At 39.9% G+C, this 22,942-nt stretch overlaps 2 protein-coding genes and 1 pseudogene across 3 annotated transcripts; 1 reads left to right on the forward strand and 2 right to left on the reverse strand.

Annotated features, from left to right (window-relative positions):
* Positions 1-1,944: 1,944 nt before the first annotated feature.
* On the forward strand, positions 1,945-4,861 carry LOC143579825 (pectinesterase 31-like). Its single transcript, XM_077063014.1, has 6 exons — positions 1,945-2,184; positions 2,686-2,790; positions 3,352-3,429; positions 3,504-3,691; positions 4,434-4,607; positions 4,681-4,861. The coding sequence occupies exons 1-6, from the start codon at positions 1,945-1,947 to the stop codon at positions 4,841-4,843; spliced, it is 948 nt and encodes a 315-aa protein (XP_076919129.1). The 3' UTR covers positions 4,844-4,861.
* A 976-nt stretch (positions 4,862-5,837) lies between these two features.
* Positions 5,838-8,325, reverse strand: LOC143579826 (vesicle transport v-SNARE 13-like). The gene is made up of 6 exons (XM_077063015.1): positions 8,311-8,325; positions 8,085-8,197; positions 6,699-6,757; positions 6,419-6,607; positions 6,162-6,332; positions 5,838-6,082 (listed from the first exon to the last, which is right to left on the reverse strand). The coding sequence occupies exons 2-6, from the start codon at positions 8,176-8,178 to the stop codon at positions 5,933-5,935; spliced, it is 663 nt and encodes a 220-aa protein (XP_076919130.1). The 5' UTR covers positions 8,179-8,197; positions 8,311-8,325; the 3' UTR covers positions 5,838-5,932.
* A 1,661-nt stretch (positions 8,326-9,986) lies between these two features.
* LOC143579819 (ARF guanine-nucleotide exchange factor GNOM-like) lies at positions 9,987-20,257 on the reverse strand (annotated as a pseudogene). The gene is made up of 2 exons (XR_013143535.1): positions 19,318-20,257; positions 9,987-13,528 (listed from the first exon to the last, which is right to left on the reverse strand). The product of XR_013143535.1 is annotated as an ARF guanine-nucleotide exchange factor GNOM-like (transcript).
* Between the last annotated feature and the right edge of the window lie 2,685 nt (positions 20,258-22,942).

The raw sequence follows: 22,942 nt of genomic DNA on the forward strand, positions 1-22,942 counted from the left end.
CGGTTTCGGTTTCGGTTTCGGTTTATTGACAACTTATATAGTTTGTTTTTTGCATTATGTTTTTGTGGGACATTGGAATATCAGAACAATGATTTTGTACAACTATGTGTGTGTCAAGGTAATCTGTTTAGCTTGTTGTTTATTATTGTATGAGTGTTGTTGTAGATACACCGTTAGCGTTAGTTATATGGACCGTATAAGGTTATACGCTCAATATAACTTCTCGCACAACACAGTGACACACCACTGCCACATTAGTCAGTTTCGGTTGAGTTATGTAAGGATATGGTCATATAACTTCTGGCACAACACACCACATATGCATAGGTTAGTTTTGTTATTTACGGGCGCATAATTTTTGTAGACCACCTTGAAATGATTCGTATAAAAGCTTATCGTTGACGACTTATACAGGACGTATAACATTTTGCACATATCATACATGCCTTATTAAGTTGTCAATGACGTGTGAATAATATGATAAAATGTGTTTAGCCTGGTACTTTGAGCTTAAACTCGGCTTAGTATAAATCCATTTTGTTATCTATTTATTATCTATCTCCATACATATTTATAACACAAATTAGATTTTAATAATTCAATCTAGAATTCATTCACGGTAATAATCCACACTCCTAATTTCACTAATGCCACATATACTAGGCCACTTTTCTTTTCGTTATTAAAAACAATCTCAATGATCCTAGCTGGGTTAAGTGTGAGACAAGGGGATGTATCAGGGTTCGGTACCACACATGTGACAAGAGTTTTGTAGGAACCTCCCAAGGGTCTCAGTTCGATTCCAACAAATGTATTCCAGTAATATAGAGCACCACTTTTCTAGGATTTGAACTCGAGTAAAGTGTGTTGTACGCAGTGTTGCAAAAATTCCTGATTAATCGTTAGTCACCACTTCACTAATTAATTTTGGGCTAATCGGTCAATGGTCAAATCCAGCCAAAATCAAGATTAATCGGACTTAATCGGCTTTTTCTGACGAGGTTCTGGCCAAAATCGGGGATTCCTGCTAGATTCAGGCCAAAATCAGCGATTTTGGACGAGATTCTACCCAAAATTAGCGGTTTTCAACGATATTCCAGCCAAAATGTGTTTGTGTATGTATTAAACTTAAAATTACACATAAAAATGTGTGTGTGTAATGTTGTAAAAGTAGGTCTCCAAGGGCATCAAATGCGGTCAACCTCAGCCAAAATCACATCTAGTCGGTCAACTTGGGCCGATTTTGACTTAAAAAGGAAAACATAATTCATATTTCTATAGTATTAAAAAAAGAATATCCTTTTTTTAGTTAATGATCAACAAATTTCAGAATAATTTAATATTTAAGTATGTATTTCTCTTATTTATATTGATATTTAATTATTTTGTTAAAAATATTAATATACTTATGATATTTGACATATATATAATATCCAAAATTAACTTTATTCATGTTTACCATTTCCGAGTACTCCCCGAATACTCCTATTACACCCAACTTCCCAGTTACCCGTCTAGGGTTCATGCCTAGCCCAATCCAATCCAGTTACCCGACTTTTGCAACCTTGACATATATAAAACTAAAAATCATACATTAAAGTCCAATCCAATCAATCCCAATTAATCTCGATTAAACCCGATTAATCGCTAAGCCCTATTCCATTACCCGACTAGCGATTATTGCTTTTTACAACACTAGTTATACGTGAATCAGCAGGGTGTAAGCCTTTTAAAGAACCCAACAACCTGTAAAAAAAAATTAACTAACTTTATTCGTCACTAATGATGTCACACATGACACTCGTCAATCGCTAGCACTACTACACGGACTTCATTGCAAAACATAACAAAATATAATATAATATTATGCATACAAGATAACTATAAGTCTATAACAAACTAATAATAATAATGATAATATAACCAAGAGAAGAGAGAGAAAAGATGGCACGAGTGTTAACGGTGGCACAGATCGGTGGCGGTGACTACCGAAGCATACAAGAAGCCATCGACGACGTGCCTCTCGGCAACACATGCCGGACGGTGATCCGAATATCACCGGGTACATACAAACAACCTTTGTACATCCCCAAGACCAAAAACCTCATCACACTAGCCGGGTTACAACCCGAAACCACCCTTGTTACTTGGGACAACACCGCCACAAATATAGATCATCATCAGGTCCGTTTAACTTATAAAGAGCTTTATTTCTAAATCTCGAGTGTGAGTAGTTTTTCAAGCCGCAGCTTGGTTTTGTCACTTTGTGGCTAAGTTTGAGAGTAGTTTTATTCATGCTGGAGTTTTGTTCCGGCTTGGCTTGTTTATTATACATGAGTTAATTATTTTTATATTTATTTTTAATTATTTAGTTATTTTTATATAATTTTTATTTGTAACAATATTTATTAAGTGATTAATATACTTATTTAGGCTCGTGAGCTCGCGTAAGTTCGAAAAGTTAAGTTAGGCTCGGTCCTAGACTCGTTTATTAAGCTAAGCTTATTTTTAGGGTCGAGATCAAGCTTGGCTCGATTCGAGCATTGCACAAGCTAGCTCGTGAGCGGGTTGGCTCGTTTACACCCTGTATATGTATAACGCTATCAGTTCGATCGAGTTAAAACGACCTTGATTCTCGCAAATGATTTCACTTGTTTTGTGTATTCGTTATTGATGTATATACAGGCGTCACGAGTAATTGGAACAGGAACCTTCGGATGCGGGACCGTCATTGTTGAAGGAGAAGATTTCATCAGTGAAAACATTACATTTGAGAATTCTGCTCCTGAGGTGTTCATCCTTTTCGACAATTTTATAGGATATTTTCAATATGTGGTACAAATGTAAGTGGAACATATATGAATATTATTCTTAGTTATTATTTTTGTAAATTAACTTGAAGAAAGAAAATTCACTAAATGGTAACTAAGCTTTATAATTGTTCAATTAAGTAAAAAAAAAAATCATATGTTTCATTTGTATCGCATAATTTTAAAAAATTTAAAACCACATAAAAAAATTTCACAAGTGACTTAAAAGAACAGAAAATCACTCGAGTTTAATTTTAAAAAACTTATAATTTTAAAAAAATTTATAATTTTAGAAAACTTAAAAAAGTTTAATTTTAAAAAACTTATAATTTTAAATAACTTTATAATTTTAAAAAACTTTTAAGCTTTATAATTTTAAAAAACTTTAAAAAGTTTAATGAAAGCTGATCGACTTAAAAGAACAGAATATCACTCGAGTGGTATGCTTGAGAAGCTAGTGACTTTAATGTTTCATTTGAGAAATTTGGTTATTATTGCGCGAAGTTACCCTTTCATCGGTGTTTTTAACTTTTTAAATCAGGGTTCCGGGCAAGCAGTGGCTATCAGAGTAACCGCGGATAGATGTGCTTTCTACAACTGCAGATTTCTCGGGTGGCAGGCGAGATATTCATCCCAAATGTTGCCATTGATCTTATGCTCTTGAAGCTAAAAATTTGTTAATAATGTTTGCAGAACACTTTGTACTTACACTGCGGAAAACAATACTTGAAAAACTGTTACATTGAGGGAAGTGTGGACTTTATATTTGGTAACAGCACTGCATTGTTGGAGCATTGCCACATTCACTGCAAGTCAACCGGTTTCGTAACTGCGCAAAGTAGAAAATCGTGTCAAGAGACAACTGGTTACGTGTTCTTAAGGTTTGCATTCAACTACTTTATGTTGGTCGGTTTTGGGCTCAAACTGAACTAAAAACCGAAAATTCAATTTTGAATCTTTGAAAACCGAAAAGTCGAAAACCGTTATAGTTTTAGTTTTGGGCCGAAAAGTTTTGTTAATTATTGATTAATTGATTATTATATATTTGAGCGTTAATCTTTTGGGCCAAAAAAGTTTTGGAAAAAACAATGATTATTAGATTATTATACATCTGGACTAAAATATTTGGGTTATATTATTTATAAAATTCTTGTAAGTTACCTGACAATCAAAATAAAAAATGAAAATCTATTAATTCGGTTTGGTTAAGTCTTTTTAGTTTTAGTTGCACGCAAAACCAAAAACGAACCTAAAATTCGGTTTTTACAAAGACATTAAAATTAAACCATCGCTTTTTTTTGTTTGGGTTTGTTTTCTTTGGTTACCGATTGGTTTCTTCGGTTTTATGCACACTGCTCACTTTCCATCATTGGCGGACCTACACTATAAGTGTAGGAACCCCTGTAAATTTTTTTGAGATATATATATGTTAAAATCATGATTTTTTTTTTTGACACCGACCCTTTCCCCAACCCTTTGAAGTTTTTCCTGGGTTCGCCACTGCTTCCCGTATTTGTAAAAAAACATGTCTTGTTAAATTGGTATCAAAAAGCGCATTACACTCTTGAGACTAAGACGCGCTTTTTTAAACCAAGTGTGTCTGGTAACTATTAATAATCACAGGTGCATCATAACCGGGAATGGAGGCGTGCCCTATGCTTACCTCGGGCGGCCATGGGGACCATTCGGGAGGGTGGTTTTCACATACACATACATGGATTCATGTATTAAGCGACACGGATGGAATAATTATGGCAAAGTTGAAAATGAAAGAAGTGTTTGCTTTTATGAGTACAGGTAAACTTATAATTTAATCATTCAACCTTATGTGTTTTTTTTACAATCGGTACGCTTGCCTTACACAATGTAGATGTTTCGGGCCCGGGAGTTGTCAGGAAAGACGAGTGACGTGGGCCCGAGAGCTCATGGAGGAAGAGGCGGAGGAGTTTTTGGCGCACAGGTTTATTGATCCGAACCCGGAGAGGCCTTGGTTGGCACAGAGAATCGGACTTCGAGTACCGTTTACCGCTTAACATGTACCACTTATGTTTTTTGTAACATGTTTATTTACCTATGGTTGTTTGTATAAGTAAAATGTCCAAGAAAACATTGGTTTAAAAGAAAGTTTTCTGTTTTCAGCACTTAATTAAGATTTTATAGGTAACTGTAATCGAGGTTGTAAAAGCGAGCCCCGTTGTTGAAGTTGAAGCCATACATTAACTTATATCACGAGTGAAACTTATTTTTTAATTTTTAACAATTTATTTATTTATTTGTAGGAAACAACTACAATGTTCAAACCATATTGCTTCATTTCAATGTCAAACATTTAGATACAACTTTACGGTATCCAGAAAAACACGAGAGCTAGTGAGAAAAAACTGAACTGATCAAAGCGAATTAAACCAGAGTGTACACTAATTGCGTCGACTTGTTCAAATTATTTACTATTTAATCTCTCTTTGTCTAATTTGATCTTTATGCAATGAAATAGAGATTTATTTCTTGGCTTTTTGTTCTCTTGTTTGTACCATAACATTACAATCAAAACCAAACAAAGGCAGACTTCAACAGGGATGTGTTCTGGTCAGGTCTTCCGGCTTCATATGGTCATGGACCCGCGTTGCGAGTTCTTCTCTTCAACCCTTGCATAGCCCAAACACCTCTTCCAACGAATCCACTCACCGTACCCATAGCCCAAAGACAATGATGCTGTTGTAGAAGATGATAGGGTTGACGACTTGACTCATAGGCGGTTTGAAACCCATTACCTGAGCCATCATTAAGAGGGTTGACTAATATGACCGGACGAGAGACTCTATGACTGATTAAGAGGTTTCGTTTTAGTCAATCAAACGTACTTTCAATCGCATGCATAATAATGAAAATATTATCATAACAACATGAAACACATTTCAATTGTTGCAGGGTTTCATAACAATCTCAAGCATACAAACATCAATACGAATATACTATATAGATACCAGGTATGACACCGACGATAAATAACACACTTGCAGTAAAAACAGACAAACATCTCAAATCCACAGTAAATAACACACTTGCAGTAAAAACAGACCCAATAAACAAACCAAGCCAAACTCAACTTTCACTTTCACCAGCTACTTCAACTTGAAGTACAAGATCAAGATGATGGCAATAACAAGTACAGTCACCATGAGCCCGATTATCCACTTGTTCCGATTCATCCTTCTTGACATGTTTGTCATTATCTTTTTACTCTTGCCTATGTTCTCATCAACTCCATGAAGCTGAAACAGACAAAAATGATATTAAAAATGTGTTTTTTTAAACTTACCAAAACTTTATTAAAAGAATATATTATCATACGGTTCCGTGAGCATGCAACAGAGACTGCCGTTGTTGATGAAGATCTTGAAGAAGTGAAACCCCCAGCTCTTCGGTCTCCAACATGGTCCTTCTACTGTCCCTAACTCTGTCACTCGACTTGTTTAATCTTTCGGTCGAGACTAATAATCTTCCTCTTTGATCTGCTGAAACCTGTCATATAAACCGCTTGTTAGTTATAAAAGTATATAAAAGTGACCAATGTTTAATACTTCTAAGAGGTAGATAAGTTATCATACCGCAGCAGCATCGGCCATTCCTGATTCCAATAGTTCATCACGGGCAGCTTGGTTTAAGTTTGTTGATGCAATTCGTTTAATTTCACTTTTCAGATTATTCAGATCAGATTTGTACTCTCTTAATTTGGCAAGGAGTACAGCCTTTACATTTGGTGGCAAGTTTCTTGCTTCAATGTCCATTTTCCGTATCTGGATTAATAACAAAAACTGTTTAAATTAAACCCGTAATACGTTCGTCGGATGAATATGCAACAATAATGACAATGAGCTAACACAATACCAGAGATTCAGCTTCATCAATCCCTGCTTTTACTTCAGAAATCTTTTGCTTCTTTTGCTCTGAAAATTAATAGCAAACATCAGTTTGATATGGCATTAAGTTTGTTGTTTTGGTACTTGCAAACAATCTAATGAATAAGAACCTTAGCAATTTCAATTTGAAATCAGATGGTGCGGGTAGGGTTGTAAACGAACCAAACTTTCGGAGAGCTGTTCGGCGGAAGGTCCGTCTACACTCATTCGTTTAATAAATGAGCGAACAAGAACAATGAACTTTGTTCGATAAACTAAATGAACGAACACGAATTGAGGCCATGCTTGTTAATGTTTGTTTGTTTATGTTTGTTCATCAAATGATTTCGATATTTCTAACGACTTTTCTGATCTAATCATATAGATTTTAGCAAAATCTTTAAATACACACCAAAACTATATACGAGCTTTATCTGATTAAACTATACGTAAAATTAAAATATGAATACGAACATTAAATAAACACCAACACAAACATAATATAGCCTGACTGAACCATTGGCACTGACTATTCTCACTTAGCCAAATCAAATAAAACATTGTTTGTGTTCATAAACCGTTCACAAACAAGTTCATTTCCTTAATAAACGAACACAAACAAGAAATTTTGACCGATATATCACTGATACCCCCGATATCAGTCAGAATATCGGTACCAATAATATCATCGATATTGACCGATATATCACTGATACCCCCGATATCAGTGTTTTAAGTGCTAGTTTTCAACTTTTAGTGTTTAATGTTAGCGTTTTGAGTCTTAATCAGCTCCTACTTGCTACAATTGTTAGTGTTTTGTAAGTTGCAAAAGGATAATTTGTTAATAGTAGGAGAGTATACTGAATTGCTAGTGTAAAGCTGCTATATATATATATCCGCATTAACTACTTAGTTCATTTATTAAAACAAACAAACTTCCCGCAGAATAATTCACACACAGTTCGTAGAGCGTTCGGTTCGTTTACATCCGTAGCCCTAACTGTAAAAGCTCTACTAGCATCCTAATTGCTTCAATACATCCTTAATCTAAAGCATAAGCAGATCAACAACAATAATAATATAACATCAGATAGCGCACACTATTTCATTGCTATCGCCACGTAGCGAACAGGTAGCCTGTCACTATGGACCGCTATTCGCTATTGACAACTATGCCGTGAACCATTCGTTTGTCAGCTAAAAGCTTAACTAACAAGAGCAACCCTAGGTGACTAGTGAAGGCTCTAGGATGTTCCTAATTGCTTCAATACATCCTTAATCTAAAGCACAATCAAATCAACAACAACAGAAATAATAATAGTAATATAACCAATTACACATAGTTAAATTGATCAAAATTAGGGTTTAGACTCACCTCCATCGAGTAAAGTAGCGGATGTACACTTCTTCGATAAGCTCGCGGATAACTCACAGTATTGGCGTTCGTATCCTTCGAATATCTCACTCATATCTTCGACAATAATAACTCTACAAACAAATAGTAAATTGTGTCAACCGATTGAAACGAGCAGAAGAATTGAAATTGAAATTGAAATTATGTGGATAGGTTTGTTAAGAGATTAATAATATAGAAGACGAACCTGAAGATGATCGGAGAAGTTGCAGGTGGTCGGCAAATTCGGCAGTCTGCGGTGATAATAATAATAAATAAATTATTATCGTATTTGTAAACAAGAGGTTTTATTTTCGTATTTGTAGTTTTATTTCAATTGCAATTATCCGAATTCAATAATCCGTTAAGTCGGGTCGTTAAACCTATTAGCGTGTTCTTCACGTGAATGACGGTTTTGTCTATTTTCTCCCTAAATAAACTACAATTTTAATTCGCAAGGCCCCTCACTTAAGGGGCTAGGATGTATTGGGGGGGGGGGGGGGGAAGTGCCCCTCGTTTGAAGAGCACGCTGATGATTTTAACGACCAGACTTAACGGTTTAATTGCAAGTAAATGAAACCACGGAAACAAAAATCGCAAATTTGAAAATTCTAACTGACTAAAGCCGTATATTTGAAGAACCCCCTGTTCACTTATTATAATAATAATAATAATAATAATAATAGTATGAAAGTTGTTTTGTATTTTTATAATTGGAATGGTGAATTGGTGGAACAAGCTAATTATTAAAACGATAGCGCGTTGACGCTACGCTCGGTCACGCACGATCTTATTCTTATCGGTTCTATTCTCCATGATTATGCTCACTTACAAGATTTACTTTTTTTTTTTTATCTGGTGAACATAATTTGTTAAATATTTTCACATTTTTTAAAAGCTTCAAGTAAATGATATTGTTTGTATAGGAGGGATGTAAAGATTTAGAGAAGAGACATGTATATAATCCAAACCCAGTTTTATTGTGGTGGGCCTTTGGACAACGGGTTTTCCTCGGAACAAAAGATGGTGGGCTTAGGCTACCGAACGTTGTCTACGATCGTGAGCGTATATGGTTTTGCCATAGGGTTACCCCGGATAGACAAACTTTATTTGTTGATCGTTAAAAAATGGTATTGTTTGTGGGATAAAATAAATTCGATATCACAAGATATGAATATAGAATATAGGTATGCATTTGAAGAGTTCGGGTGAAAATCAATTTTAAGTAAGACGGTAAAAATCGTGTAATTTACTTTCACTTCTCTATTTAAAATTGGTTACGTATGAAACGCCTCTTTATATACTAATATTTTGAATACCGCTCGTGCAAATATAAAACAATTTTTAAGTTTAGTTATGAGAATCGAATAATACACTTGTGCTTAGCACTTTGCTATGTAACCAGAGATGAAATGAGAGCAGTACAAATATACAGTTTATATAGTTCTTGCGTATCTACCTAGAATAGGTTCATATTTAACGACAGATTAAACTTTGTACGTGATATATTTACCCGCCTCTCTATTATAATTGGATCATTTTGTTTAGTATTAACGGAACTTAATAAATAACAATTTAGTTATGGGATATTATAAAGAAACAAGTGAGTTTTGAAAACCAACAAAACTAAAGACGATGCACCTTCTGATGTAACACAACGTTTATATAATGTTTTTAAGGACTATATATATCCCTTTGATGGACCAAAAGGTCAATAAATTCATAAAAACAAAACCCCAAAAGAAAAATCAAAACAAAAACACTTGTTCATGTTTTATCAAAGACCAACAATTATACAAACTACTAAAAGTATACAAATATATAAAAACCTCCTCAACTATAACTCTTTTTTCTCAGCCTGCCCCTCAAAATTGAACCAAACCCACCTCATGGAACCTTAACCTCCGGAACCGCACCCGCAACCACGGTCCGTGGTTCGTCGTCAGGGAACACCTCCGACTGCACCTTCGGTGCAAGATTTTTTACATGTAACCAAGTCTGCTCCCAAAGACCATCCGCACCGTTCAGTGAAAGTACGCCCGTTGACTTCATGACAAACAGTGTGTTCTTAAGAAGCTCAGGCACTAATTCATGTATTTTCTCACTTCTTTTCCCTCTAAACTTAACCTTTGTGTAATGCTCCATACAACTTAAAACACCTACCCATATTTTACTAAACGAAGCCGAACGTGAAACGCGCGGTAACGAATGTAAAAACGACTTTGACAAAAGTTTCAAGGAGATAATAAGTGTACCTTCCATGTTTCTATACTCTTTGGCTGATTTTTCTACAACAATTTCCAACAACTCGTTTAGTAACGGGAATATAACCGAATCGAAACACTGCACCCACGTCTCGTCTGGTAAATGAACCCCGTCTAAACCCGTTAAGCACTGTTGCAGCATCAAAACCGCGTGGTTCCTGATTTCTTCTCGTGAGTCGGTACACACTTTTCTTAAACCTTGAACCAACCGCACCCACATCTCTCCTATATCTTGATATAGTTGACTCACGGTTTCGGGGTCTTCCCCGACTGCTTCTTGGGACCACTTGACTAGACAAACCGATGAACCCGCCATCAAATCCACAGACTTAACTGACCTTGCCACGTCACCGACCCGTGACTCGGCAAACTGGCGGGCTGCATTGACACAGAGGACAAAGTTAGCGGGTAGCAAGTGGGACCCATCCAGCATGATGAACTCGAGAGTCTCGAATCCGGGCTCGGAAGCTTCCGGATGACGGGCTGTGATTGAGAGGAGAGACGTGATGATACGCCACCCCAAATGGGACTTTATTTGACCTGCGTTTGCTTTTACCAAACGCATAATTTCGTGTGTGATGTGTTCACAGTATGCATCCGCCACGCGTGCATCGAGTTTTAGAATGAGTTGAAGTGATTTAAGAAGGTCATCAGTCAACTCTTCTTTATACGGAAGTAAGCGTCTACAAATTCTGATGAGACCGAAAACCGCCTTTTCAACTAACGTACTCGGCATCACTGCTGACTGGACAACGTTGGCAATATACTCGTAAACACTTTGCCATAAAAGCATAATTCGGTCCCGGTTGTTTAACGTGATGGTAATCAGCAATTCAAGGCAAAAAACCGCACCATTTTCATCTTCATGGGAAGCTAAAATCAAGGCCCGGGAAAGATTCAAAAGAGACTCGGATTGAAGAAATTTACTCTCGGTAAACACACTATCGATATGACAATCTTTAACGGTTTCCATGGCCCGTTTCTGAGCTTCAACCTGCTCTTCAGAAGGTTGTGGGGCGGGTTTTTTCCGTGTCATAGTATAAAAACTCACTAAACCGGCCCATGAGCCCAAATGACTTACGTGCTGGAGGTAGCACGGGTTTGACCGGGGAAACCAATGAAGATCTTACCGAGTCTGACTCAGAATTTGACTCCAAATCATCAGCTGCATCACGAGCTAAACGAGCAGGAAGAAGACCGAGTTTGTGTAAGCTTAAAATGCAATCAAGAATGTTTCGCCAGCCCGAACGTATATAATCACCATACTTATTTGCTATAGTGAAAACTGCTAAGGTTGACTTTTGGGCTTTAGAATCTTGACCAAAAGCAAGAACAGATTCTTCAATAGACATTGGGAGTAAAAGTGTTGTGAATTTAGAGAGAGAAACTAAAAGCCCGTCAAGAACTTCATCAAGATGATAACAACCCGCAATCTTAGCAACATTTAAGAACCCGTCAATACACGTTTGCAACACATTTTCTTGATCCACAAGATCCAGAACCACAGAGAGAGCAGCAACAGTTGGGCCCGACAAAATAGCAAACATTTTGTTGTTGATTTGCTCGCCCGACCCGCATATAATAAATGGAGAGGTTTGCCTTGATTTATGAATTAAACCGACCCAGTTATCATGGGTGATAGCTGGAATCCCGACACCTTGTTCGGGTGTCATTCGAATCTCGTTTTCACAAATCGAGTGGAAAAGCTCGGATAAGTATTCCCGGGGGAGATCCTCTCCGCCGTTTATTCGCCGATTATTACGAATAAAATCGTCTTCTGTCATCTTTTTCTTCACCTGTGAATTGTGTTGATCTGTGTTAAGCATTATTAGCGAATACGATAATAACAAAGCGGCATCTTTATTCGCAAATATATTAGGAGACTGTTCATAATATCTTTCAGCAAACGCTTCAACAACCCGCTGTATTTTCTGAGATTCTCCCGGTAATCTAAACGTTTCCAAGAAAACCCGCAACGCGATGTCGAGATTCATTTCATGAAAATCAAACGTTTTTGCATATTCTTGAAGCACATCAACACAAAACTGATCATGATTCCCGAGATACTCTCCAACAAGTCTTATCTAACCCACTCGTGTACCTTAAAAAACACGCCACACTCAACGGGTCAAGTGTTTCAGGCAACAAAGACAACCCTTGAAGAATCTGAAAAGCCTTTTTAGGATCCCGGTTAAAATGATCAACCCCGACCATCAACTTCTGCTTAATATGCTTCGTCTTATGAATATACGGTACCCAACAGTCAGGATTTTCATAACTTGCACATTTCACATACCAAAACGACTCATAATAATCAGCATTTGATGCATCCGGTTCAGGACCCGTGACTTGATCACCATCACCCATGGTTTCAGCCATACCACTAACCATGGCGATTAATCCTTCTAAAGCAAGCACATGTATAGCAGAAAGAGGGCTATTAACCGGAAACGCGCTTTTCGATAACAAATTTGCAAGATCTTCAAACAGATTGCTACACAAAATTTCGCAATCGTAATTAGCATACATTTCATGAATAAAGCCCGGTTGCCTGCAAAGATCAACAAGTGTTTCCATTGCAACTTCTTGTTGTTGATATGAAGCACCGTGTTTATTAACTGCAAGCTTCATAAGAACCAAAGAGAAAAACGCTTCCAGCTGGAGTTTAAGTTTGGCTCGCATAAGATTGTAAAGATTCAAAACAATGCTACAAACTGTAGAAAGAATTAACGGGCTTGGAGAAAGCCCGAACTGCATTAAGCTATGGAATAAGTCATTCTGGACCAATGCCAACATTTCAGGATGGTGGCCCAAAGAGGGCCCACTTAACTCAATAGCTGAGTTGATCAGCCCGAATGCGAATAAGGGGACATCTTCATCGTATGCTAGCGAATTGGATCTAGGGCCCACTCCAGCATGTTCTACAGCGTTCAACAAGGAACATAGGAAGTTGAATATTTCCACCATGCATGGGACACCATAAGGTTCCGCCACATGGCTTTTACTCTGACCGACTTCCCCGGTAGTTTCATGATCCATTGTAACTTCAGGCACGTCGGAGGCAAGGTTTAATGGACTGCCAACTGACTCGATTTTTGAACCGGTGTAGCCATTATCCGGTGGTTTACTTGATGATGAGTGATCATTATCAGGAGTGCTGATCTGTACAAACAGAAGTATGTGATAATAAAATGCCAGCTCAGAACATCATAAAATCTATTAAGTCTAGATGCAGCGATTTACATTCGGTTATAAATGAGTTGATCAAACAGGTAAAAAGTAGCTAAAAGGGGAACTGGTCAATAGGTCGAATGAGTCAATGGGTTGAACAGATTAAATAAAAAAGTTTAGCTATGTAAAGAAGAGAATGTTTACTGACTGAATGATTAATACAATGGTGAACACTCCTATATATACAAGGAATAAACCCTAATGACATCAAATAATCGGCCCATGGGCTTTGTCTAACCATCTAACTATATACGGGCTAAAACCCGATATGAACTAACTAACATTCCTCCTCAAGTTGGAGCATATATGTTAATCATGCCCAACTTGTTACAAATAAAATCTATTTGAGGTTTCCGAAGAGGCTTAGTGAGAATATCCGCAAGCTGAAAGTTTGTCTTAATATGAATCGGTTGAATGGATGGAGGATCTGTTTGTGTGCCTACTACCCGGTCTCTGATAAGATGGCAATCAACCTCAATGTGTTTCGTCCTCTCGTGAAAAACTTGATTCTTGGCTATATAAATGGCTGATTGATTATCACAGTATAGCCGCATCAAGTCTTTAGAAACAACTCCAAGTTCTATTAGAAGACGACGAATCCATGTCATCTCCGATGTTACATCTGCCATAGCTCTATACTCCGATTCAGCGCTCGATCTAGAAACCGTGTGTTGTTTCTTACTTTTCCATGACACAAGATTTCCTCCGACAAACACACAATACCCAGTAGTAGATCGTCGTGAAATCGGACAACCTGCCCAGTCTGCGTCTGAGAAACCTGATATCCGACCATCTCCCTCTTCTGTGAAAGCTCCCACTCGACAATGACCCTGATCAGAATATAGGATGCCAAGGCCTGGTGTGGCCTTGAGATATCTTAAGACACGAAGAGCAGCATCCCAGTGACTGGTGCATGGTTCAGCCATGAATTGGCTCAAAACACTGACAGAAAAAGAAATATCCGGTCACGTGACAGTTAAATAATTAAGTTTACCAACCAACCGTCTGTATCGCTCGGGATCCTTCATAGGATCCCCTTTTTTTGGGAGGAGCTTCTTTGTAGGAAGCATTGGGGTATCAACTGGTTTGCAACCCAGCAAGCCGCATTCAGTCAACATATCAAGGACATACTTCCGTTGAGAGAGAAGTATTCCTTGTGGAGAGCGAGATACCTCTATGCCGAGGAAGTACCGTAGCCGACCTAAGTCGCTAACCTGAAACTGAGTCTGAAGGAACTGTTTGAGTTCAGTGATCCCAGTAGTATCGTCACCTGTGATTATGATGTCATCCACATAAACAATTACAATAATCCTTTTCCCTTTGTGGTGTCTAAAAAAAACAGAGTGATCGTATGCACTACGAGTCATCCCGAACTGTCCCATAACACTCGAGAATCGACCAAACCATGCCCTGGGAGACTGTTTAAGACCATAAAGAGAACGACGTAGTCTGCAAACTTTCGATGCCTCCTCCTCAACAATAAACTCTGGTGGCTGCTCCATATACACCTCCTCCTCAAGAACACCATTAAGGAAGGCGTTCTTGACATCAAGCTGGTGGAGCGGCCAATGATTAATGGCAGCAAGAGCAATGCAAATACGGACAGATGGCATTTTAGCAACCGGCGAGAAAGTTTCATCATAATCAATGCCATATGCCTGAGAATAACCCTTGGCGACCAATCGCGCCTTTAAGCGATGTAAAGAGCCATCCGGGTGCAGTTTGACCGTGAATACCCAACGACAACCAACAACATGCTTCCCTACAGGAAGCGTTTCAAGATCCCATGTATGATTGGATCTAAGAGCCCCAATTTCCTCCTCCATAGCCCGCCTCCATCCTGGATGGGCAAGAGCTGTCATCACATTCCTGGAAATCGGGTAGGAATCAAGGGTAGTAGTGTAGGCATGAGATTCAGGAGACAGATGAGAATAGGCAACATAATCGTGAATCGGGTAACGGGTGCAACATCGAGGCTCTTTGCGAAAGGCAATAGGTATATCAGGAAAAGGGGCACCTGGAGGATCATATGGTGTAGTGGAGGTAGGAATAGGTTCGGGAGTGGGTGGGGGGAGGTTGGTCTCGGAAGCGGGAGGTGGAACTGAGGACAAATCATGGTCCGGTTGGGAATCAGGAGGCTGTGACGAGTGATTACGACGTTGACGACTATATGTGAAGAGTAGAGGTGGAGGGTCTGTCGGTGGACCCGTAGGAGCAGGATCAGAAGTAGTTAATACTGGGGAATCTGGTACACTGGGCATGGGAAATGTGGGGATGAAGATAGAGGTGGGTAGATCAAGGTCGGGGAAAGGGTCAGACACAGAAGTGGTAGGCTCGAGAAAGTAGGGACATGACTCATGAAAGGTGACATCGGCACTAGTAAAATATCGGTGAAGAGATGGGCTATAGCACCGATACCCCTTTTGAACTCGGGAGTAACCAAGAAAGACACAACGGATAGCTCTGGGGTCAAGTTTAGTGACCGTCGGACGATGATCATGAACATAAGCCACACAACCAAAAACTTTAGGTGCTAGAGGAAATGGAGTGCCTGTAGGAAAAAGGATAGAAAATGGTGTTTTACCATGAAGAACGGGTGTGGGCATGCGATTTATTAGATATGTGGCAGTGAGAACGGCGTCCCCCCAGAAGCGATGTGGAACATGAGATTGAAATATGAGTGTGCGAGCAACATCCAACAGGTGACGATTTTTGCGTTCAGAGACACCATTTTGTTGGGATGTATATGCACACGAGGATTCATGAACAATCCCATGGGTGTTTAAGTATGATGTGAAGTCGGTGGAAAAATATTCTTTTGCATTATCAGATCGTAGAGTTTTTATTGTTGTGTTAAATTGGTTTTGAACATAAGCATTAAATTCACGAAAGGTGGAAAACACCTCACTACGAGATTTCAATAAATAAACCCAAGTAGCACGAGAATAATCATCAATAAAGGTAACAAAATATTCAAAACCCAATGTAGATTTAGTAGGGCAAGGGCCCCATACATCAGAATGCAAAAGTTCAAAACAACCACTGACTCGACTAGACACTCTAGGGGGATAGGGACGCCTGGTGTGTTTACCAAGCTGACATGACTCACAATGAAAATTAAAAGACGAAAGTGGTAAATCTGGTCTCATTTGCCTCATAACCGCTGTAGAGGGATGACCTAACCGGCAGTGGTCCTCTTTGACTTTTGAAACGCAAGTGTTTGCTGTAGGACGTGGCGGGAAGGTTAAGCGGTAGAGGCCTCCTGATTAAAAACCTGTGCCAATCAGCCGGTTCGTCCCCAGCTCCTGAAAGATACAATGAGTAGGATAAAACTTAGCAGAGTAATTATTTTGTTTAGTAAGTTGGCTCACGGAACAAAGGCTATCAGGAAATTTAGGAACAAACAAAATAGAAGAGAGGTTTAGGTTTGACGAATTGGTGACGGATCCAATGCCAAGGACGGGGCAAGTAGATCCATCAGCAAGTCGAACTGGCTGGTGGGAAACTTTGTGTAGGCTAGAAAGGATATCGGGGTTCCCAGTTATGTGATGAGTAGCACCTGAATCAATAACCCAAGATGAAGTGAGACTAGGAAATGTACCTGAATTGGCCGTATCTGCGCGTGGAGCGGGGGCGGGTGTCTGAGAATTTAGAAGATGCTGCAGTCGACAATAGTCTTCTTCACTAAACGTGTAGGCCGGAGTAGCGACCGGATCTGAAGCCTCATCGGTGGCAGCCATGCGAGCTTTGGGACGAGGAGGTGGCTGGCTTCCTGGGGGACGATTTGGGCAATCCCATTTAGTGTGACCAGGTTCCTTGCAATAGTGACAGACAAGACCATTACCTCGTCCAATACCCTTTTTGTGGGTCGTATAAGAGCCTCGACCAACACCTTTACCAGTAGAGGTATACATAGCTGATGTGTCTGTAGGATTTGCATCGTGACCATACATCTCCCGTAACATATGATAAGTTGATTCAACAGAGGATGTAGCCGAAGGGTTACTCAACAGTAAGGGCCGAGCGCTCGAATACTTGGGTGATAAACCGGCAATGAAGGTCATGACATCCATCTTGGTGTTTCGCTCCTCCTGGACCTGTAAATCAGTAATGGGTGGATATGCAGCACGAAGTTCATCCCGGAGTTTAGAAAATCATGTAAAGTAATCGGTGAATGTAGAATCGCCTTGTTCGGCTCTGCCATAGGCCTGGACCACAGAATATGCATGAGATAGAGACTCTTGAGCCGAAAAGGATGAAGAAAGGTGATCCCACATCTTCTTCACAGTGGAAAAGTTTTGGGCAATAGTGAGAATTTGTGGTTCCATGGCATTCCATAGTGCCATTTGTATTCCACTGTCATCGATACGCCACTCTCGGGTAATCGGATCTGGAGGTAGCTTAGTGAGATGGTCGTCTTTGTCCACACTAGTAAGGCCTTTTTGGACAAAGAGACTCCACGAACTCCAATTTTTGGAGTCAAGCTTGATGGGAATGCGTAGAACAGCAGAGTAGTTGATGATTCCTGGAGCAATCTGAGCAATCTGAGTTTCTGAAGTCTTGTTGGCCATAGAAGCTGAAGATTTGAACACCGAGCAAGAACTAATACACGAGCCGGGGCAGAAAAATAAAAGTGTCCGAATCGGAAAACTATCACCACAGGGAGGTTCGGAGGTGAAAAACAAGACGTCTGGAAAAAGTCCAGTGGCCGGAAAAGGGGCCACGCGCCATCACTCGCCGGCGCGTGGGTGGCAGCGGCGGAACAAGGGTGGCGCGTGGGGGCGCGTGTGGCGTCGGTTCGGCGACGGGTTTTCGGGTTATCTAAAACGAGGGTGTCCGGGGACGATGGTGGTGGCGGTGATGGTTGGGGATGTGTCGGAAAAAGATCTGTGACAGAACAGGAGGTGGTGGCTAGGGTTTGTGCAGGGGGACCAGAACTCGTTTTTCAGACTAGGGTTTGGATCGAGAGCAGTAGCTCTGATACCATGTAAAGAAGAGGATGTTTACTGACTGAATGATTAATACAATGGTGAACACTCCTATATATACAAGGAATAAACCCTAATGACATCAAATAATCGGCCCATGGGCTTTGTCTAACCATCTAACTATATACGGGCTAAAACCCGATATGAACTAACTAACAAGCTATAAAAGAAATGAGTTTTAACGTTTGATAAGTTGCTCATGGTACATATTCTAAATGCATTAAACCTCTAAATAATTTTACTACAGAATTTAATACTATTAACCGGCTGATTGAGTGTTATGTGTCTTATGTCCAAGGCTTGATTCAAAACTACTATCGAGCCGGGGGTCTCACCAGAAGCAGCCTCTCTATCCCTATGGGATAGAGGTAAGGCTGTCTACATCTTACCCTCCTCAGACCCTACCATAGCATTGCTATTGGTGGGATATACTGAGTACGATGATGATGATGATGATGATGATGAAAATTATATAACTTTTGTAGCTATATTGATGCACAGATTGTTTATAGAAAAATGTTTAAAAAATTTACACACGAGGTGTTTACAAGGTGTTTGGGACAACCCTACATGTTTCTGCCAGCACAAATGTCCACTGTTCTTACCCAGACTTAGTTTTGACTTTTGACCTGTTGCCCAACCCACCAGATCTGGCCATTTTGCCACCTCTACATGGCATCATTATAAACTTCAAGCCAAACAACAATCATTAAACAGGAAACGTTGATTTACCTCGTCACCCTGACTAAAATCTTGATTATTCTCACAAACATCAGGCAGATGCATAAAAATACATCTAATCAACTCATGCATCGTGTGTCGAGCTGTTCTCTGCAACAATTCACCTTTTGAAATTGCTTGATGAACTATCTGGAAACAAGTGTTCACTATGTTGCATACATGTTGGTTACTCAAGCTAACTGCTGCCTTACTCTTCATACAAGCCAGTAAAACTTGAAGTATTTTCATTAACACCACTTCCTCAGATGCAGGATCTGTTACCTCAAACCGACAACTAGTCACAGCATCAACTATCAAATGCAATGCATCTGTTACATTAATGGTGTCCAGATCAAGAACTGCAAGTGTTAAAAATTTGTAAATTGATGACAAAGCAACACCAGTTATTGGTGCACTGGTTTCATCTGATTGAATGACATCTAAAAAGGGCTGCAGATACACAACTGGATCGATGGTGTGCCACTTATGCTGCCATGAGAAGACTTGTTTCCTTATTTCTTTAAAAGATTTAATAAGAGGGTGGTCTAGTTGATCTTCATCTGTTGAGTAGTGAACTCCCCACCGTACGTTTCTTCTCATAACGGCTAAAACTGCACCGATTTCTGAATTAACCATAAATGCTGAAGAAGATCTGGGAGGTGTACAGGAACAATCTTTAGTGTCTCGGGAAACCGCAACAACTTCAGACTGTTGATTTGGGCACCCCATCTTTTCAAGCTTTTTATGAAACAACTTTATTAGTGTTTAATATCCAGCTACAGAAATATACCACTTTAGCTGATCATAAACACCTAAAAAATGAGGCATTGAAACCATTAGAGATCTTAAACGTGAGTAAACCAAACTAAAATAATCAGCACATGATAACTTATCTACATCCTATGAATCATCTAATCAAGATAATTGTCTTATTTGTTGATATTGATGGCATCAAACCAAATTAGCATTCTAGCCTCTATATCTCAATAATTTGTACAATTTATGAAACTTCAGTTCTTGCTATAGGTGAGTGGCAATGTATCCATCATTAAGAATGTACTCTTTTTATTTTAGTGATAAACTTAAACACTTATCCACGCCCTACGAATCATCTGATCAAGATAATAATCTTATTTGTTGATATTGATGGCATGAAGCCAAACTAACATTCCAGCCCCTAGATCTATGCTTGCTAGCCCCTGCCTAGATTCAGTTATAGTTTATAAGCTCAATATCTCAATAACCTGTACATTATTTGATATCTCATTTCTTTTTATAACTGACAATATATCCACCACATTAAGATTGCACTCTCTTTAAACTAAAGATGAACTTAAATAAACTAGTAGCAGGCATAAACATTGTAACCAAATTATCAATTATACACTCCATCATTGATTCTACAACCTTGTTATCTTTGACCAGGTCTTTGCTCTGATCCTAGATGCTCTTGATCTGACTTATTTCCCTAGTGTTCACTCCCATTATTATGCTGTTACTAACTACAATTAACACTATTGAAGAAACGTGGATCTACTCACTGGTAGCAGATCTACTTTCCTCGGGTATGATTATACTATCTCACCAATGGTTCTTCTGGATCTGTGTTCTTCCACCTACAAAATGAACAGCGCCGTTACTTACCCCTCAGAAAGGGACAGAGGGGTCCTCTTTGGGGTAACCCTCCGGCGTGAGAATAAGTATATGTAGGAGAAGATGATAATGTGAGAGTAAGGGAATTTTGAGAGTATTGCTTAATAGCTGAATACTGTATGATTGTGTGACTATGTGTTTCTGTATGTAACTGGCTGTGAGTGAATGTAATTCAATATGATTGAATGTGATATCACTGCCTGTAACTGTCAATGATTGAGTATGAATGTCCATCAAAGTGGAGTTGATGCTGTATTTATAGTGCTAGGGTTTCCACTGATTGGGCTCAACCTCGTTGGCCTCTTCCAATCGCATTGCGCCACGTGTCCTCTGGGACACCTGGCGCTTTCTTGTTGGTTGTAATCGCGTGGTAGCACTTGTGTCATGCTGAGTTGTCGACCTTTCATTTGGCAGCTGTCAACATCAGCATATTCTTACTCCTTAAAAAGATGCCTTCTGGAAGGTTGTCTGACGTGCACAATCTAGGTTGCCCTAATCCTGATTTGGATAAGGACGAGGTCGATTATGTGCATGTGTGATATGCGCCAATCCTGAGGATGCGCGAGGTCTTCTCTTTATTCTCACGCGCAGATATTTCATGCGCAGATGTGATATGCACGAGCATGTGATATGCGCCGCGCGCTGATGCGCCGCGCGCATATGTGATGCGCGAGCATATGTGTGCCTGGGCAGATGATGCCTGAGCATGAGTTATGGCTTTGTGCCTTGATAATATCTTTGATTTCTAATGTCTTGTATATATCTTGTGAGTTGACCCGCCCCGCTCGATGTTGAGGCGGGTACATACCTCTTCAAGCCCCCCCAGTCTAATGTGTGTCTTATCTCGCGCGAGCGCGGTAAGATAGATATTAGACTTACTGATTTGGTCTTTTAAAGGGGTTTTGTCGTTTTCTTGGTTGTTTCCATCGTTGCGCGAAGTTCTATCCATTTGGTTGAAAACGAATCGTCTGTGTACGTGACGGTTGCTGACGTGGGTCAGTGATGGAAACGTGTCAGACATTTCGTGTGCTCGAGGTGCTACAGTTGCCTTTCGTGTCCCCTCACATGCTGTCAGGGACACGTGTCGCGCTCGCGTTGGTCCGTTCCTGCGAGTGGGGGCGCGTGAACTCTGGCAGCAGCCGTATAGTTTCCTTTCATGTCTCCTCACACAGTGTCAGGGACACGTGTGACGCTCGCATTGGCCAAGACCTGCGAGTGGGGGCGCGTGAAGTCCGTTCAGCATCACGCTTATCAAAATTTCTCTCTCCTGGGCCTATAAAAGCCAGCCCTTAGAGTTTTTATCCTTCACCTTCTTGCTTATTCTTCTAAGCTTTTCTTTCTTTGTCTTCTGGTTATCCTTTTTTCTGCTTCCCAAATATCCGTTCTTCAGAATTTTCCGTTTGATTTTCAGTTGTATGTCTGATAGTTCGGACTCCTCAAACCCGTCGATCACCTCAATCGTTTCTCGAAAACGCCGCGTGAAATCCGTAGTGATGTCGACGTTGAAGAAGAAAGGCAAGGGGAAGAAGGTTGCTGAGGGCTCATCGGAGGAGGTAAGGAGGACCAAGGTGGTGAGGAGGTGGAATGAAATCCCCTGCAAATTGAGGCAGGCTGATCTTGACAGCCTTATCGCCTCTCAGGGCTTTCCCACCCTGTTTGGCTGCATGTTGCCTGGGGCCGGGCAAACGGCGGCGGACCCGCCTGCCGGCTATATATCCCTATATAGCCATTTTTTCACCCACTGCAACCTTCGACTCCCGATAACAAGGTTTGTGGGTGCACTGCTGAAGTTCTATGGGATTCATATATCCCAAGTCCATCCGTTTGGACTCGTGCGCATGACTCACTTGAGTTCATGTGCAAATCCCAGCGCGAGGAGCCCACTCCTCGGCGCTTTCAGTATTTTTACAAGCCCAAGATCCAAGACAATTGGTTCTCTTTTATTCCTCGCAGTCAGAAGGTGAAGTGCTCCACTGTTTCATTC

The sequence above is a fragment of the Bidens hawaiensis genome, unplaced genomic scaffold (genome assembly GCF_021521415.1).
Source record: "Bidens hawaiensis isolate Kalapana, Puna unplaced genomic scaffold, B.hawaiensis_p1.1 tig00029987_1, whole genome shotgun sequence".
NCBI classification, from domain to species: Eukaryota; Viridiplantae; Streptophyta; class Magnoliopsida; order Asterales; family Asteraceae; genus Bidens; species Bidens hawaiensis.

Bases quoted from the DNA above. Each gene is read 5' to 3' on its own strand.
- LOC143579825 (XM_077063014.1), top strand. From the start codon at position 1,945: ATGGCACGAGTGTTAACGGTGGCACAGATCGGTGGCGGTGACTACCGA. The intron at 3,430-3,503 runs GCGAGATATTCA...TAATGTTTGCAG, and splicing joins GCAGATTTCTCGGGTGGCAG to AACACTTTGTACTTACACTG. The intron at 4,608-4,680 runs GTAAACTTATAA...TACACAATGTAG, and splicing joins GTTTGCTTTTATGAGTACAG to ATGTTTCGGGCCCGGGAGTT.
- LOC143579826 (XM_077063015.1), bottom strand. From the start codon at position 8,178: ATGAGTGAGATATTCGAAGGATACGAACGCCAATACTGTGAGTTATCC. The intron at 6,333-6,418 runs GTATGATAACTT...TTTATATGACAG, and splicing joins GAATGGCCGATGCTGCTGCG to GTTTCAGCAGATCAAAGAGG. The intron at 6,083-6,161 runs GTATGATAATAT...TGTCTGTTTCAG, and splicing joins TGTTGCATGCTCACGGAACC to CTTCATGGAGTTGATGAGAA.